Genomic DNA, 14,824 nt, shown 5'->3' with positions numbered 1-14,824 from the left:
ATTGAAATCGCAAGACATTTTTCTGTTCTTTGTAGTTCGAGTTTCGTCAAAATGGACGGAAAAACATTTTAGGTAATTAAAAATATTGCATATAGAGCAACGTTTACTATGTTATGTGTGTATGTATATATTATATACTATGTATGTAAGTATATATATATATACGAGGGCCATCCAGGAAGTAGATTACGTTTCCGTCTGTGTCCGCTAGGGGCGGGGCTAGCGCGGCCATCTTGGGGTCAGAGCGTTGCGCAGCTCAGTCTGCATCTAGCCGTGCTAGTGAGAGGTTCGTGCTGTGCTCCGTTCAGATACTGTGACGGTTTGAAATGTCTGCGTTAATTGAAAATCCCGCGAGCTGCGAGGTGCGCTCAGTAATAAGGTTTCTGACTGCAAAAAACTGTAAACCGATAGAAATCTATCGGCAGCTTCGTGAAGTGTATGGGGACAACATTATCACTGAAGGTGGAGTGCGTCAGTGGGTCATAAGATTTCAAAATGGCCGAACCAATGTTCACGACGAAGATCGAAGTAGGAGACCCAGCATAGTGACCGCCGAACTTCTCGAAAAAGTCGATGCTAAAGTCCGTGAAAATCGAAATTTCACAATAACGGAACTTTCTTTGAGTTTTCCACAAATTTCGCGAAGTTTGTTGCACGAAATCATCAGCGAAAAGCTTGGTTACCACAAGTTTTGTGCAAGATGGAAGGCAAGAAGAGGTAACGAAGTGGTTGAAGGCGCAGGCGGCCGAATTTTTCGACGAAGGAATTTCCAAGCTCGTACATCGCTACGATAAATGCCTTAATTTGTATGGTGACTATGTAGAAAAGTAGTATTTGAGTGTGGCTTTCATCTGTATATAATAAAATTTGTTTCCTATACTTTGTTTATTTTTTTTTATTCCAAAACGTAATCTACTTTCTGGATAGCCCTCGTATATATATATGTATGTATGTAAGTATATATATATATATATATATTATATATATATATACTTATAAACACTTATATATATGCACTAAAAATGAAAATCCTACGATGGGTATAGTGAGTATATTTTGTTTACTTACATCTAAAAAATCTGATGTGTACACCACATGACTTCCTTCTGCGGGATATTAAATTATACGCAATTTTCCTGCATTTCATTTAAACATATTGAATTAACAGTTAAAGAATTTTGAATTAAATCAACTTCGTCGACAGCGCATAAACCACAATAGAATAAATGCACTCTTTTAAGTTCAATATATTTTTTTACCATAGGGACACTCACTTCGGCGCTAGGTTTACTTAACAGCATTACATCTGATTCATTTTATAACTCAGAGTGCACAAAAATTATATCATCTGAAGAATTACCACATGTTCTATTCAAATACTATAATAAATCTAAAATGATACATAAAAGAATTTAAACAAATAAAAAAGAAACACAGCCGATTCAGCGCCGTTACCTAATGCGCATGCGCTCCTTATTATATCAGTTCTCACTTCGCGGCGAGGCAAAAATACATGAAAATTCAAGTATTTTCATTAAAAGTTGAAAGATATAGAGAAACAAAAAACACCAAGTACAGTTAAAACAACTAAAAAAACAATTTTTACAATTAAAATTACGGTTTCTACGCAAAAACAAGCTAATAACTTAAATGATAATTCCAGACTGAATTAAACATAATTTAATTCGCAATAATAAAAGAAGACGTTAATTTGTTTTTGCAAATATAAACAAACATGGCTGCCATGATAATCAAAAATTAGGCTTAGCCGCACTTAAAACACTTATTAATTGTTGGTAATTCCACAATTATTGCATGCAGGTTAACTAAAGGCATAAAAATCTTAACCGGAAGATAAGAACAACATAATTCAATCATTTTATCTTTTTTAAATCAAAAAATGCACAATTTACAAACATATAAGAATAAAGAAACTGAGCTCAGTGAGCCAAGTAACAGAGTGGATATTTATATACATATATTTATATATTTTTGGTGCGGCCGACTGCAATCAAAATCCAAAGTGCACATCTACATGTTATAGCAGTCCTACATATATAATTTCAACATTCTGAGGCTACTCGTTTTTGAGTCATGCGAGATACGTACGTACGTAGAGACGCCACGAAAAAAATCTCCTCAGAATTCATTTTAAATCAGTTTAAATCAGTTACTGAATATCATCAAAGCATTGTTTGTTCGACTTGTATTAATTTTATTGCATTTTTATCATGCGTTCCTTAGATTTGTGAGAAATGCAGCAATAAATTATTTCCTCCTTAATGGTATTTTTCCAAAATTTTCAGGTGCACATGCAATCGTATTTCTACATGATGGAAGATGAGGGAAATATAGTATCTAACAGCATGGGCAAAATGTCAGAATAAGAACTGGGATATGATTATTGATGACAGACTCTAAAGCAAAAAGTATGAGCGTATTTTTCAAAATTTGCAGGACTAGTCTCGAAAGTTTTAATCAGATCTTCTTCTTTAGGTGCAGGTGACAGGTGATGGAGGACGTGGGCATCATGCCTTTATCATTATGGTTAATTGGTATTGCACCATGTCTACCATTGTTTAGGGAGCCCCCAGACGGTAACTGGGGGCAGACTTAGGCGGCTTGCATCAACCGTAGAGACCCAGCATCTGATGCATGGGCCATACAGCCAGTTGTCCCTAGTGGTAATTTATTGAAAATTTTGATATGATCATACAGTGAGATACATATAGTTATACAATGGCATACATACAGTCTTACAGATGAAAACTATGAAATACATATACATATATATAATAGTATGGTATGTTTAAATTTACATGAGAATTTTGACAGTAATTTTCCTGGTTTCATTACACCTATAAAGTATGCACACATTATAGTGTAAACATATAGTATAAATAGTAGTAAACATATTGTATAAATAATATAACATAAACATAGTATAAATAAAGTAATAAACATATAGGATATATATGTATACATAATGTAACTAAATATTAATTTTGACATTTTTCCTAATTTTAAATATATTTTAAATATAGTTTATAAGGTATTTCTCCCCCCTTCTTAGCGAGCCTTCGTGATGGTATGGTCTGCACGCTCAGCGCGTAATTGAGAGGTCCGCGGTTCGCTTCCCGGCTAAGCCGTTGCATATTTTTCATCTTGCTTGCTTCCAAAAAATCCTAATGTCTCTACAGTGGCGCTCGAACTAAAAAAAGGGTGTTGGATGATAATTCTCCTTACCCAGGATTTGGCGATTGGATCCCCTAAAAAACCCCAGTCACCCTTTTAAAGGGGGGTATATAAGGTATTTCTCCCTCCTTCTTCGCGAGCCTTAGTGGTGTGGTTGTCTGCACGCTCAGCGCGTGAGTGAGAGGTCCGCGATTTGATTCCCGGCGAAGGCGTTGCTAATTTTTCATCTTGTCCACTTCCAAAAATACCTAATGCCTCTACAAGTTTTATAAAATTAGTAAAATTCAGAAGTTCATAGTTCATGAGTATAATTTCAAAAGTAAGTTTCATGAGTATAAGGTGGACATTAGAAGGAAATAATTTGAAACCTTTACAAATACATCCATTGGGATTTTACACAAGAAAAGTATCTTCTACTCACATAATAACTTGCTGCAATAATACAAGCAAATAGCCTGTAACAGTTACACATTCTCTGGGATTTTACTTAAGAAAAGTACGTTCTACTCACATAATTACTTACTGCAATAATTCAAGCAAATAGCCGGTAACCGTTACAGATATATCTTTTGAATTTTACATGAGAAAAATATGTTCTGTTTACATAATTATATGCTGTGATTTACAAGAAACAGCTCTGTAACGATTGCAGGCATAATCCTCTTAAGTTTACAAAGGACGCGTCTGTTACTGTAACTTAAATAACCCACGGCATTTCAGTTTCAATGAGTTTTCTTAGCAACCATACAGAACATTTTTACAGTGGAGTGCTGTGGCAACGACATAATGGGCCAAGTAGTGACGAAGTTTTATTTCTCCCAGTTTTTCTCAGTTTTAGCTGATAAAACAGTTATTAAAAGGGAGAAGGCCTCTCTCTATCTGTACTAGGTATTTAGACGATACATCCGATTGAACATTTAGTCAGATACATCCGATTGAACATTTAGAAAATTGTGCATAAAATTATAAGTGAAATATAGTTTTGTACACAATCCGGAAGTTTAAAATGAAATTGTGCTGTAGCAATGATATAATCGGCCAAGTAGTGATGAATTTTATTTCTCAATTTTAGCTGATAAAACAGCAGATATTAAAAGGGGGAAAGCAGCTTTCTATCTGTACCAGGTATTTTGACGAAACTGAACGTCACGTTGGAGAAGATATTCTTGGTTTTGCTTCTTATCCATTACTGCAAAGGGGAAAAATAACTGCTGTTATCCTAGATAGCCTGAACTTGGAATAAACTTGGATTATCAAAGAGAACAAGGCTATGTCTGGGCAAGAAATATTAGTGTCTGCTATAAAGGTGTAAAATGCCTGTATTTATAAGCAATATCCATTTGCATTATATGCAGATTGATCCAAATTTGTGTTGGTACAATAACTGCAGTATATAATTTTCTTAATATACCGAAAATATAAGCTATTTTGACACCAACTTTCAATAAAACGTCTCCTGATTGAAATAAGAAAAGTCTAAAGCAGAGGAATCCGGTTCTTTGTATTAAAAGACATGATGTAGTTATTGTGCGTTTGGATCTACTTTCATCAGTGGCAGATAGTTTGGATAATATAGCTCATGGAAAAGAAACAAAAACCACTGCTGTTACTAGTCATCTGGATCCGTTGCTATTAGAAGAACCGAGTTTATTGTAACTTTACCTGTTCTGGTAAGGGTATTTTCAGTCAGCCTCTCTTTTCTTTTTGCAGAAAAAAGATACAGATTTAGCCTCAGCAATGTATTTAAAGAACAGGTTTTGAGTTCTTATCTGAATGATATGAGAAGTAGTGACATGGAGATATTCAAACATGTATCTATTGCAGCACAAAACCTTTGTTGCGATCTGGATGTTGAAAACCACTTTACCTAGGATAACCAAAAGACAGAGTCAGTGAAGACACCAAAACATAAAATTACTTTCGAAATGCTGTGTTTTTGCCATTCCTTGACTATTTTATAAACGAAATTAGTAAACGACTACTAAAACACAAGATGCTTCTAGAAAGATTCATGTGCATTCTTCCGGATGGTAACTTATCTTAAATGAATCCTAAGCAGCACGAACAGATGCAACATTTAATATAAAAACCAGGAAGATGTCTATTTTAGTGAACTTGAAGCACTGGGGGAGTTTGAACTGCGGTACAGACAAGTAGCCAGTTTGAAAATTTCCTGTGGAATCTCCCATGGAAGCACTGAATATAATGATGAACATTTTTCCAACAGTAAGAACATTTTTAAAAATCTTAGTAACCCTTCGTATATATATTAGATAGAATGAAAGAACATTTCAAACAACATCCAGATCACAAGTTCTTTTCTTTGATTACGACAGACCTACTTGAGAAACAGCCAAGATAGAATAAGTGCACTTGATATGCTATATATACATTTTTGATATTTCTGTTAATGTCGAAGATATTTTGACTGTTTTTAGCAAGAAGTAAAGACGCTTGTCAGTTAGTTTGTACGTGTATTAAAATATTTATATAAAATGTGGTTTTTTTTAAGTTAACTTTTGTAAAAGAACTTTATGCCTCCTTTCAGAAAAAAAATAATGTTTGAAATTCCGTACTCCACATTAACGTTCTTTTCACCTTGAAAATAAAAAATGAAACTTGAAAAGTTTCTCGCAACGCCCCAGGCATCAGATCTTATAATTATATTACATTTTCTTTTAATTTAAATTACGTAATTGTTGCTTACTATTTTCCTTTCGTACCTGATCTAGAATGGCAAAAGCTTAGGAGACTTTAGTAGCTTTTAATAGTTCTTATATATTTTATTCTTATTTTTAAAACATTTTACTGTGCATGATATTGATTCTGAGAAAACTAGAGACAAATTTTGATAACAAAACTTTAAACATAAATTAAGTTTATTATTATATGATTTAAAAACTCCTGTAGTAATATTTATATCCAAATTATTATCAGTGACTTCTAAATTAATTATGGGTTCGCTAACAAAACGCTCGGAAACTACCTTAAGATGACTTAAACTCCTTCTCCTGTTTCTCATGATTTTTAAGTACGCTTGAGGTGATTACAATAATGATGTTAAGTACCAACCTTTAATTGTGTTCTAACAGAAATTGTCGTCCAGGTGAGTTGATCTCAATGAAAAGTTTTATTGGCCTGTACTTCGACAATATTTGATACATTCTAAAGAACAAAGCACAGAATAATAGGATGGAAAAAAATTGTTGTTGTAGTTAGAAGTGTTTAAATAAAGAAAGAAAAAAAACTGGAGATGTAAGTGATCCAGAAACTGATAATATTATATAAATATATTACGACAAACGTTGTAAAAGAGCGTAATTTATTCTCATTAAAGCCGCAGAACATTTATCTAATTTCATATCAGTAATAAAATTTGTTTTTGTATACGTAAGCAATATTTAATAATCAAAATGTTCTAAAATTTCCTTTTTTCTATCTGAAAAAAGAGAAACAAACATTTTCTATTGTATATGCATTCATATTCAAAATTAGTAAAAGTAGATGAAGCAATCAAAAATAAGAAGCAAATTTTTCATGAAACATACATGAAAGTGAAACGTTTACAGTAGCAAGGAGAACCACAGCTAGCATCATTTGCTTCATCATGACTTTTAGGGGATGCAAAACTGTAAAGGGAAAAAATCTACTGTTAGGTTTCCTTCATTTCGAAATTTGCACTCTGAGTTTAAAAATTCACATACGTGTTTTTTAAAAGCTTCACTGGTAATGAGTATTAGTTACTGGTCGATCGTATAAAACAATGCTGGGAATTTTAAAGATAACTCATAATTCTAACATAATAACTAGAATACAAAGCTAAAAATATTTAAAAAGAAGCTAATAATTTCTCATGGCTTGATATGATGCTTTATGCATTCGAGTATGAGGGAGGGCATTGGAAAATTTTCAGGTTTCGTGCTTTGACAAACTTAATAGTCTATACCTGTTTATCGATAATCGACTAAGCGAAACTTGAGAAATACACCTAAAGGCGCTTTCGTAACAAAACAGGTGGAGCCCGTCAGTTCTACTGAATGTAAAAACATTATTCGTAATGACGTAACCGGACATGAAGACTAAAATTCTCTTAACGCAGAGCAAAAATCGATATATGTACAACAGGATATTACAAAACGTCATGCTTGAAATAACGATGAAGACCTTAGTTAATAGTTTTAAAGATGGCTGGTGTATTCCATTTAAATCACAAACACTGAACAGTCCCAATTTAAACAGTTTTGGTCTTGAGCCTTTCAATTCCATTTTTCAGCACAAAGCTTCGTCGTATGCAGCTAACGAACCGAGGGAATGTGTTGAACATGCCTTTAACGAATTATACAAAAAGACACTTGGGGGTGTTCTTCTGACATCTCAAAACTGTATGGAATAAACGATATTGGTAGAAGAATGAAATTCATACAATATTCTTCATATTAATAAGGCAAAGTTTCGTTGAGAGGGATGGTTAACAGTTACTTAAGTGTTTTCACAAGAGACCCTGGAAAAGTCTAGCTCCCCTATCAATCCGACAATGCACTTTGACAAAATTCCATAATTTTCTAGCTATTTCTACCAAAGAAAAATCGTACAATACCTTTTCATATTATTAACTAAAACTGACATATTCAAACTACATTTTCTTTCCTACAGTAAAGTCTCATTTCAAAGATCATTATTTCAAGAGTACTGTAATCAGATACGTGCCTCAGAGCAATTTTTCATGAACAATTAACATTTATATATAACTTCAAAAATATCTGAATTTGAGAGCATTATAAAATATTTTCATAGTTGCTTCCTCTGAACGAAGGATCCCATTGCTAGCTAGTAATTATGATTTCTTTGCTTTTTTGTATATTTATATGGTAGAACCATGGCCTCGATTTAAAAAATGAGACATATTAAAAAAGCCTTCGCAGTGCTATATTTTGGTTACAGGTAGTTATTAAAAAAATATTATGCAGAATTTAAATTTAGACGTCTTTACGTCTCATAATTAAAACATTTTGATTAGAAAAGTGTTTTCCACATAGCAGAGTAGATCAAAACTGTTAACAGTCTTAGAATTTAAAAACAGAGTCTATCAGTTCAAGAAGTAATTTCATCATTTTGGAGAGGAGTGTTCTGAAATAACATCTGTAAAAAAAAAAAAAAAAAAAAAAGAGTGCCAAAGGTATTTGCTCGCAATACTATTTTGAAGTTTCCCTGCGGAGTATTTAGAATTATTGCAGAAAAAGCAGATAGATATACAGGTAGATCTAGAAGTCTGTGTTACTGAGTATTGTCTCATAGTATTTTACTTTGACATAATTGCGTAGAAAAAGCCAAGATCAGGGGCATGAAATTCAGATTGTATTGTCTAGTATTAGTATTTAAATTTGATTTAATTCCATGAAAAAAGCCAAGCTCATAAGTAAAAAATTCAAATTTATATGAAAAGCTTAAAAAAATATTTTAAAATTTGCTTCTGTAAAGCTTCCTCAGAGATAATGCTATGAGATTACCAAGTTTGGACTCTTTAATTACATTTATAAAACCTAAATTCTTTAATTAAAAAAATCTTTAATTGTATTTATAAACAATTCATAAAACGTATTTTTTCAGTGCCTTAAATATTATTAGAATACACCGCTGAACATATATTAAATACTTAATATTAAACGCATGTTATGAAACTGACAACATTTTGATAACATCACGTATCTGCAAAAACGCTGTTGCTAAGTAAAGAGGTTTTTGAAGGTTGGCACCGTTTACGTTTTGAAAAACACTGAATTATTATTTGTTATAATGAATAGTTTATCTACATCAGACATAATTCGTATTGTAGCTTTCTCTTTTTAACATCGGATGAAACACTGGAACTAGTGAAATGCACGTGACTAAACGCTAAAAGAAGAAAATTCTAGGTTTGGCCTTTTTATCCCTTTATTAGGGACACTATAGTTACTTTTCATTTGTATCAGGGAAAATCGATTGATGCATAGTAAAAAAATATTCACAGCGGTAAGTAATACATAATGCAGCATTTATGGGTAGCTTCGATCGTTGAGAGCTGAAAGAGCCATAACTAGTAGTGTTTTGTTCCAAATAGTGAGGTAAAGGGCTAAATTAAATTTAAAAACTTCTAATCTCCAATTTCTAAAGGAAGGAAGCATATTCCAAAAAACTGTCCGCAAAAGATTGAATTCCAAAGAAATAACAAACCTCATGTCTCAGACAGTCGCATAAATGTAAGTTGAAGCAAGTCGTAGGTGCAAGTTATTCTAATTTCGAATCTTAACTGCTGCATGTCTTCTTATATACTCGTATTATTTGTGCAATTGTGGAATATGTTTCGAGAATGCGGATAATAAAAGAGACACAGTAAAAACACAAATTCATGATCTGTTTAAACTCGCAATAAAACTGACAAATGTTTGTTTCAGAATTTTATGATTATGCGGATTTCCTGATTGCAGCGGGGCCCACCAGCGGCCGAGCGGTAAAGTCGCTGAACACTGGTAGTTCGGTTTGAGGTTAGAATCCCGCAAACGGGCTAGCTGCATGGGCGGTTTCGTGGTTTTCCCCATGTGTAACGTGCATACGAGCCAGTATCCCTTAGAAAGTTCTCCACGAAGGCATCCCTCCCCTTAGGCAGATAGCCCTCGAGGCTTTGCCATAATCACACACACACACACACACACAACCTGATTGCTGCACTCATTAATAATACGCTAGGGTGTCCGCCTATGAAGAATAATGTTGTTATTAAAGACTTTATTTACTGTATAGTCATAAAATATAACAAAGAATAATACTTAATACATCTCATATTTTCGTGATATATGTATCGCTTATTTACTCATTAATATTTAATATTTTTAGATTAGATGGTTTTTCTGTTAATTTTGTGAAACTGCTCTAAACGCCAAGATACTTTTCGATATATTTTTTAAAATATTCGAGTATAAGAGAAAGAGCTTATTTGAAAGGAATCTCTCTAGTAGGAAGTAGCGGGGAATTCTTAAAAATTACTTTCTTTACTAAAATCTTTAAGAAATTCAACTATTTTTCTACGGTGCAAATTTAGTCAGTGATGATTTTTATTAATAAAAAAATTAACTTACGGCTCGAAACAAAGGAAGTATCACCTAGATTGAGCTGCTAATAATGAAAAGGAGTTTCAAACGTTTAAAGCTAGAATGCACATCCACTTGTATTTTATGCGTTTCAGAATTCCTTGCAGATCTGCGGGGTATATACATAGCGCCAAAGTCGCCAAGCAAACTTTCCGTTGGCGAGTCCTCTTCGCAATAAAGGAACATTCACGATTATGAACGGATGTATCGCATCTTAGTTTATATGTCATTACTATTATTACTATAGTTCATTACAGCATTGTGTTCTCACTAATTATTATATTTATCTCATTATGTTTATCTGTTACTTATTATGTTTATCTATTATTTATCATACACCAAAACAGATGTTCAGTTTAATTTGTATATTCCAAATTGTATTGAAACTATATTGTAATCTCTTTATATCCTAAATCATTATTTTTAATTAATACTGGATGCGCGGTTTTCCTGTGGGATTGCCCGTTGTACCATAATAGGTAAACTGTAGTATACATTTTGGAAAGTTTCAGTTGACCATTTCATAAACCTTTCTTTGTAAAACTCTTATAAAGCTTGCAAAAATTATGTGAGTTAGTATGGGAAGGCATCGCTTGTTTCTCCCATACCTTTACCTGTATCTGTATCTGGTCTGTAAGTCAGATTCGGCTTTTAAAATATGTTTTCCACTTATTTAGTTTTACTAGTACCCAAATTGGTTTTTTATTGATATATTAATGTCTTGAATATCATCTCCACTTCATTTTTTTTAGTGATGAGGGACATATAAAGGAAAATACTTATTTCATTGTTGTAGTATAAAGTATTTTCTGCCTCCTTTCCGCATGTCTTCGTGGTGTAATTAGAAGCATACTAGAAGCGTATTCGAAAGATCCAGGGTTCGAATCCCGGCAAGGGCACTGCACATTTTTCACGTCTCCTGCTTTAAAAGACCCAATGATTCTATAAGTGACGCCCAAACTAATTCGTCACTACCAGGGATTGGCGATTAGGTTCCATCTTCCTCAGCCGCCCTTTGAAAGGAGGAGTAGATCCGCATGCCTTCGTGGGATAACTGGAAGCATACTCGACGCGTATTCGACAGGTCCCCGGTTTGAGTCTCGGCGAGAGCACTGCATAATTTCGCTATTGCTGCTTCGAAAAAATAAATGACTCTACACATGGTACATAAGGTCATTCGTTTTTAAATTTCGAACATTATTCTGTATTTTAGGTACGGAGTACAATAAGTCTCATGATACCATTATCAATGGGATGCGATTACTATGATCCAATTTCATGTATTTTGGGTTAATTAGGTAGAGATACCTTCTCATTTATTGTGGTTCTTCTGTAACTGAGTTCTAGTAAGCTCGTTATTTCAAAAGAAGATGCACAACTTCGAATAAAAATAGAAAGTTAACAGGAATAGATAAATAGTTTGTTTACAGTATACACAGGTAGATTTTTATTTCAGATTTTAGTACTGAAATAATGTTTAGCAGGACTGTTTTCAGACATTTTGCAGGCATAGCGCCGGAAATCTAATTACTAGCACATTTTTAAGAGCATTATAGTGCCACTTTCAGTAGTTCATTATCTAGCTATGATGAACAATTTCTGAGCTTTGTTTTTGTGATTTGAAATTCTGAATCCAATTGCAGTAACGCATTAAATGTGTTGGTACTTACAGCTCACACATCGAAATCTAATAGCTTAAAGTTCTCAGGTTTTATTAAACATATGATAGTTTGGAAACAAACGTCTCTTAATCATTTGTACTTTGTGTCTAGAACAAAGAAACGAACAGCAAAAATTTGAATATATTTAGAAGTAAACTCAGTTTCAAGGCAAATTACTATATTATGCGATTATCTAGAGTCACAATCTAGATGCTTAGAATGAGCATAATAGTAAACAACTGTTGGTAATATATTTTCTTAAATGAGAGGATACCGAGTTTGGAAAGAATGGGACGGAATGATGTGTCTTCTTTGCGAAGTTTTCGAAGAGCATAAAATCGTTGCATTAAGAAAAAAGAAAAAAAAAAAAAAAATAGCTGCGTCTTTGGGAAATGCTCAAGATTTGGCATGAACTAAAACTAGTTTAATTTTGAATAAATATAAATCGAATGAATCTCTTTTTAAATTCTTGAAAGGTCTTCATTGAGTAGTTTACTGACACCAAGAAGATAATTTTGCCTCTTTGCGGGCTTCAGTAACAACAAGAGTTTTGTTGGTTTGCAGGTGTTGAAAAATTTTACAACGTTCGTTTGGAGGATAATTTAGATCTCATTATCATTATTTGACATATATCAATATTTTAAGGTTTCTTTCCGTGAGTTTTGCGTTTTAGTATATTTTAAGCTATGAAGGAGTTCGATAGGTGTTAAAATAGAAGTAAATGAAAGCTATTTTTCAAGAGCAAAATTTGTATTGGGATTATGAACAACTTTTACACTGAAAGTCATGTGTTTGAAATGTTTCCAATAGTAGTATTAAAAGGATGAAGAAATAATTCGGCATCAAATTCGAAACATGATTTTTTAGCTCAACGCTGTGTAACCTTTTAATATGCTGTAGTGAGCCAACATTTATGCTCACTGCTTTCAGAATGTGGTTCAGTTTTTCAATATTGCTGCTGCAGTTCACTTTGGGTACGATATAATGAGCTGTTGCGCGAGGTTCTCTCATTTGACATCAGATTTGAATGGATACAAATAAAACTGACAGCACAGCACGTTTCCAAAACCTCAAGTAAAAAGGAAGGCAAAATCTCTAATGACTGTTATGATTATTGCAAATGATTTATTATGATGATTTATTGCAGAATGAGTGATGTTAATAAGTAATGTATTATGTTTGCAGAAAACTAAATGTTGGCATTTTTGTACATTGCTGGCAATTAAAATTCCAACACCAGGATGGAATGATCTGACGAACATCAAAATCACAAGAAAGGAAGAACAAGTTGGGATATGCAAATGATTAGTACTGCAGCTCATCCAGAAGACGTAGGAGCGAGAAACGACATCTGAAGCAATGCATATAAGAAAAGTAGTGTAGTCATTCGAAACGTCCTTTATAAGGTTGGAGTTTGCGTAGAATATCGTGTTATGTCTCGAATAAGAAGAAGATAACAGCAAGTTTCGAAATTCGATAGAAGCAGAATCGTTGCCTATGGAAAGTGCAGATTACCGTTCTGTGATATCGCCAGTCGCACGGATCGACATCTAACCACTGTCATGGGAATATGGAATCAATGGACTGCTGAGTGTCATACTGAACGGCATGCAGGATCTCAACGCCCTCCCGTGACTAACGCCAGAGAGGACAGACATTGTGTCCTTTCTGGACATTCTGTCCTCTCTCTCATCATTGTGAGGTGAGCCCTGCAAAAGGGTACGAGCACATCACGAACCATTAGTCAGGAAACGGGCATGTTTGCAGCAGCATCAGCTTGTAAGGTGCGCAGCGGCGTGGACTAACAGCAGGGTGACCGTCACATCTGCTTCCCTTAACAATGTAGCCTAGAGAGAGACGGCGACTCTGGTGTACCAAGCGATAAAGCTGGTTACAGGAGTAGCACAATGTCGCAGCCTACAGGGAGACGGCGACTCTGGTGCACCAAACGACAAAACTGGTTACAGGAGTGGCATAATGTCGCCTTTTCAAACGAGCTCCGATTCTACTTGCAGTATTCTGATAGAGTGTCCTTGGAGACCGCACGTCGCCTGCTTGCATTCGATATCCGATATTGGCATAGGGGCCCTGCCCCTAGTGTGATGGGGTACACGACATGGGGTACACACTATGGGGTACACGACATGCACATCTCTAGTTCGGATCGACGGCAATTTGAACGCAGATGGGTACATTTCTGAAACCTTACGTCCAGTGGTTGTGCCTTATCTTCGAGGCTCCAAAACACCATTTTCCAACAAGATAATGCAAGACCACATATTCCACGTCGTGTTCTGGCCTTGCTCGATACATAGGATACTCGATTGCTGTCCTAGCTTTCACGGTCTCCAGATCTGTCCCCACTGAAAACATTTGGTCATAGGTTGCTGAGAGACTGGCCCTCCACAATACGGCTGATGAAGTGTGGCACAGACTTGAAGCAGCATAGAATGTGTTGCCCGTTTCTGTTTTCGAAGCCCAGTTTGACTTCATGCCTGATGGGGTAAGGGCCGTTTTAGCTGCCAGAGCTGGCAGCTGTTGCTATTAATTTCGCACCACTGTAAAAATGCTTACAAATTTAATAAGTTTGTCTCCCTGCCATATTGTTTACCGCAATAAATTTCCTTTTTGTATTTGCTTTCCTTAATTGTAATGGCATTTTAATGGCTAGCAGTGTAATTGAAAGCAGATGAGATTTTAGTTTTGCTTCTAAATTATAAACTACTGTGATGGACGTGTGGATAAAACTTGAAAAAAAAAGAAAAAGTAAATAAGAAGTACTTCTGTTCTTTATGATATATCTGTTTATTTTATTGAAAACACTTCAGATGTAGTTCGGGCAAG

General features: G+C 34.4%; 1 protein-coding gene across 1 annotated transcript in view; it reads right to left on the bottom strand.

Annotated features, from left to right (window-relative positions):
* Window positions 1–14,824, bottom strand: part of LOC118194974 (papilin-like) — a 92,204-nt gene that overhangs the window by 19,883 nt on the left and 57,497 nt on the right. The window contains exon 8 of the mRNA XM_085823035.1: window positions 6,744–6,824. Within this exon, the coding sequence (XP_085679161.1) occupies window positions 6,744–6,824 (81 nt within the window). The remainder of the gene's footprint in view (window positions 1–6,743; window positions 6,825–14,824) is intronic.

This window comes from Stegodyphus dumicola, chromosome 8 (genome assembly GCF_044657685.1).
Source record: "Stegodyphus dumicola isolate Sdum_Otavi_A_Nest chromosome 8, ASM4465768v1".
In the NCBI taxonomy this organism is placed as follows: Eukaryota; Metazoa; Arthropoda; class Arachnida; order Araneae; family Eresidae; genus Stegodyphus; species Stegodyphus dumicola.
The sequence above is the reverse complement of the archived record's forward strand: the minus strand, read 5'-3'. Positions and strand labels throughout refer to the sequence as shown.